At 30.2% G+C, this 4981-nt stretch overlaps 1 protein-coding gene across 1 annotated transcript; it reads right to left on the bottom strand.

Moving 5' to 3' along the window:
- Positions 1–1371: 1371 nt before the first annotated feature.
- Positions 1372–4677, bottom strand: LOC132737346 (uncharacterized). The gene is made up of 6 exons (XM_060724615.1): positions 4518–4677; positions 3868–4004; positions 3084–3219; positions 2663–2793; positions 2239–2407; positions 1372–1506 (listed from the first exon to the last, which is right to left on the bottom strand). Exons 1-5 carry the CDS (start codon positions 4579–4581, stop codon positions 2267–2269), a joined length of 609 nt encoding a protein of 202 aa, XP_060580598.1. The 5' UTR covers positions 4582–4677; the 3' UTR covers positions 1372–1506; positions 2239–2266.
- Positions 4678–4981: the final 304 nt, after the last annotated feature.

Here is a 4981-nt window from a genome sequence, read left to right as displayed (position 1 = left end):
GCATATTCACAACAGAATCCGACCAATTGTTTACTGACGATGAGCTATAGAAAATAGTGTTTTATACCAAAATTCGAAGACTTTATTTACAGGAAGAACAGATCGCAAACAGAAGAAGCGACGCAGGCCTCTGACGGCTATATTTTTTGGCCTAGTGTTTTGTGACTTATATTGCTTTTAAAACGAACCTCCTCCAAACCTATGTTATGGCTTATTCGCACCGGAATTAGACCAATGGCTTTTTTTACGGTGGGCTGTCGAAAATTGAGATATTTCTAATTTATTTGTAACTTAATCCTTTTTCCGATTTACTTTTTCTTTCTTTTTAAAATCAATATGGAAATGTATTTGATATAAAATCTCATAACGGCAGTGCTAAGAGTCGTAGGTGGTAGCATGCATTTGCCACTTCCTTGATCAGGCTACAAAAACCGGAACCTGCAATTTCAATTTTGCCTAATTTTTGGCGTTCTTTAGGGGTTCCGTTTTTCTCTATTTGACTTACATTACAATTATTATGAATTAAACAAAAACAAAAAAGGAAAACTTGGTTAAAGGTGTATAAAAACTACATGCATTTCAGACAACCCAGATGTTATACAACACATGGAAACAAAGCATATAAGCTTACAAGTTAATCAACCAAAAATACAGAAGAAGATATGACATAGATTTATATTTTGTTGACCAAAGATGGACTGTAAATCGCCGATGTTTATCTATGACATCATGCACCAAGAACATTTTGTGTAAACAAAAAATCAATAAGAAAGCATAAGATTAAGTTCACATAATTTTATTATCCGTAAACTTGCTGTACATGTTAAATAAACTCTTTCAGCTTCCATTTTAGAAATGTCCAGTATCAGTTAAAGGGATGTTATAGAGCAAATTTAAAGATAGCCAACCAAGAGAATAGAGCATAGAAGAATAATATTGTCAAACTAAGGTATAGAAAAGTAATGGTCTTGTTAAATATTTAATATAATGGCAGTGTTTGACAATATGATTGCTGTTACTTGTTGTAACTATCAATTGTGCCAAAATATACGCATTTCATAAAAATTAAAATATGAATTACGAACCTTGCTGTAACATTTAGCTGTATCTATTCTTAATGAATAAATGGTGGTTTTATTGTTTGTGTGTCAAGTATTTATCAAGTTTTGAGATGCAAGTACTCTACATATATGCCGAAGTTTGGAATATTACGTTTGAACTTATAGCTTCATCATTTATTCTATATCCGTTGGATATATTAAACGATATATGTGTAGTATTGTCATTTTCAGTATTGTCATTTTTGAGTAATGAAACCGTTGTGCTAGAATATGCAATTCAATAATGGAATAATTCTTAAAGAATTCAAAATCTTTTTCATGAGATTTATTCAATTACAAACCATAATTTGTTTAACATAAAAGATATGTAAATGAAGTCATTTTGATCTAGAATTTAGTCGTGTGATTGTCCATTTGGACCTCTTGTACATTTGATCTGTGTGCTCTGAAAAAATAATTAAGCAAAAATATTACATATTTGTTATTGCATGATTTAATAAATAAGGAAAAAAGTATATACTGTCATACATTTTATGGCCAAAGCCCTAGATTATAATTATACATATCTTTAAGTTCAGAATTTTAAATCACCGCATTTCCATTGGTCAGTATACATTCTGAACTGATTTCTGACCAATCAAAGTCTGAAGATCTGAGTTTCCTTTTTAAGAAACATACAAAGCAAGGTATAAAATGTTAGCACAGTATCCGACAACTCCTTGTTGGACATTTAAAATGAAATTTGTTTGGATTAGATTCTTTCTTTGCAGTTAAAATTACAGTCGCCCAAATTATTTTATCATAATGATTTCTAGATAACAATAATCAATAGTAACAGGAAGACCACCGAAACACAAGGCTATATGACTTGTACGAGGGGGCGTACCCCCCCCCCCCAAAAAAAAGAAATAAAATAAATAAATAAATAAACCAATCAATGGGCATGCTCTGGAGTGCGGGTAACTAATAATGTGCATTTTTGTTAACGCACTGTGCATGTATGTGTGTACGGTTTAACTCTGACACATTTTTATCATAAAGGTCCCCAAACTATGATACAATTGGCATTTAACAATAACTTTTTATAGGTAAAACTCAAATGCTCATAATTGTAACATCACATGAACAAGCAGAAAACAATTTTGCAAAATATAAATCGTGTTTTAGAAAAACTAACCATAACAGTTCAATTAGAAACACACCATTTAAACAACAAGGTATAAAGACCCTCTCCAAAACCCTCCACATTTTTCACTTTTTTCACCTTCGCAAGCATAGCTACATTCGCTGTCAGGTGCCTTCTGTACATTTGTTAAGCTGTTTCCACAGAAACATTGTTTAGAATACTGTAAAAAGAAACAAAATTATGCTAAAAACAGCAATTTCACAAAAAAAGCTTCTATTATTTTTTGACAGTTGATATGCATTCAGCTAAGATAAACGAATTAAAGTGCGGTACATGATAAATAGATGTTGAATATTATTGAACAATAATGATCTCCTGTTATATATAAAGATCAAAAAGCAATGCTGTCTAAACTGAGATAAAAAAATAAAAGCGAATTATTCGTTTATACATAATGTATACATCTATAACACACCTGGGTCAAAGCATATTTGAGTCCGTGACCTTTGCAGAAAGCAATACACGATGCCGTCGTCATCTGGTTGTTATTGGTAGATTTTTCATTTAGAATTCTGGATTTGGAGTCAACATAACATCCAAGATATCCTGTGATTGAAAATGTAAAGTAAATGTTTACATTTGTTGTGTGTGATGAAGTTTGTTGTATCAATATGTTTTAAACACGCAGGATACATTTTGAAAGTTTTAAATGATTACATTTGTTTTAGTTACACGGATATAATATAGCATTAGCATAGTTCTCACGACCTTAGCTTCTCTCCACAATTTCCCTAACATACATTTATTTTGCATAAATAAATGTTCACTTAAAAACTTATTATCTTTCCGACGATTTCATTTTATTCTTTCAAATGTAAGAAAGTATGATTACTTACTGTTTGTGTTATACAATGATATTTTCCAAAATCCACCACATTTCTGGCCCGATGTTCCACATACAGAATTACATTCTGTTTCAGGACGTTTTGCATATGGCCTTAATTGAGAACCACAAAAACATTGATTACCAATCTGAAATATATAACAAATATAAATGATTTTGAAATATGTACACCAAGTTTCAAATGATGTCCTATTTAATTAAATTTGAATATAAATTGTGTGTATCACCTCACCAGAAAGAGTGGAAAAGGATCAATGTTGATACAATATGAAAATGTATTTAAAGGTCTATTATACCTCAAAAATGCTATTTTTTTATTTCTTAATTGGTATAATTATAGTGAATTAGTATTTTGTATGGAAGTCAAATTTCTACTTTGTTTACATTTTGCTACCTTTATGACACATAACAGTATGTCCAGCGCTACTTCTTCAGTTATAAATCATGTAAAACATCTAATACATTTATGCTCTTAACCCTTTATCAAAACATAATTTAACACATGTTTGATTTTTCTAAAGAATAAACAAATACTTATTTCTGAGGTATAATGTTCCTATAACATTTCCACCTTATCAGATTTTTTTTCACCTTCTGATCATAATAATTCAAATTATCTTATAAATAGATAAACACTTTAGGAAAAGGGAGGAAAGCAACGATAAACCAATGATTTTGAAATTCCCTTGTATCTGTGCGTTATAAATTACCACTAAATCAAACAAAATGCTGAACATTTAATAAATACCTTAACCAATGCATTTAATGCTATTTACCTCAACACCTGCGAACAACTTTCTTTCCATACTACATCTTTGTACACACTTCTCCACCGTCATACTGCCTTTAGTCATTGCACCTTCTAAAATCCTTGTCGAATTGTCTTGGAAACAACCGATATAACCAGTGCCAGCTGCATAATTTATGAGAAATAAAATATGAAACTTAGAGGAAAATTCTAAATTTTAAAAATATTGCTCAACATTAAGTAACTTTTCAAAGTACATTCAATTAATGCGACATTAATGCGTATACGCTGTGTTGCAAATGATGAAGGAAATAATTTCTATCCCTGTATCCACTATACATATCGATCAAAGCGTCCAAACCAACTCTTGTTTGTATGAAATACAGGTTTATTTAATTTGTGAAAAAATAACAACGTAATAAAAAATAAATAGATAAATAAATAAATAAATAAATAAAAATAAATAAATAAATAAACAAATAAATAAATAAATAAAGCAACAACAACTCTTCCGCGAAACAAAATCATAATAAAATAAGATATAGCTTGTTGAAGACTTTAGTCATTTTTAAAATATGGCAGAAACAATTCATTTATATTTCAGAGAGTAATTTTACCATCTTATTAACTATTTTGATTTTATTATACCTAAATAAATTACTAATAAAAGTATCTTACCGTGAGTTGCTGAAATGAACACCGTGACGGCCAAAATAATCGCAAATATCATTTTTGTTGCCATATTTCTTCTATGTCTCCTTTGCTACGAAGTATCAGTAAATCGAGCTCCTTATGAATTTTGTCATCCGACATTTCCACTTTTATAGGGCTTGCGAACCCTGTTTACGCCACTGTGACTAAAACAATTATTATTATTAATTTAATTAAACAATAAATTATGTAACGTATTCGTAGAAAATTACTTGTAATTTTAATACTGCAACGTCTTCTTTCCGTGAAGTACACCGATGCGTATAAATATAAATGTTAACTTCTGCACTCCTCGTGAAACGTGTGCGCTTTATTATTAAATCTTTAAGAAGAAGACTTTGTTTAAACAGATTTGATAAATTTCTAGGACCTTTGCATGTTCTCAAAATTTTAGTGCAATGCATTGCATTCACTTAGTTCCGTTCAATGAT

The sequence above is a fragment of the Ruditapes philippinarum genome, unplaced genomic scaffold (genome assembly GCF_026571515.1).
Source record: "Ruditapes philippinarum isolate M1 unplaced genomic scaffold, ASM2657151v2 ctg5907_1_1_1_1, whole genome shotgun sequence".
Lineage (NCBI taxonomy): Eukaryota > Metazoa > Mollusca > Bivalvia > Venerida > Veneridae > Ruditapes > Ruditapes philippinarum.
Note: the sequence above shows the minus strand (reverse complement) of the source record. Positions and strands in the feature narration are given on the sequence as shown.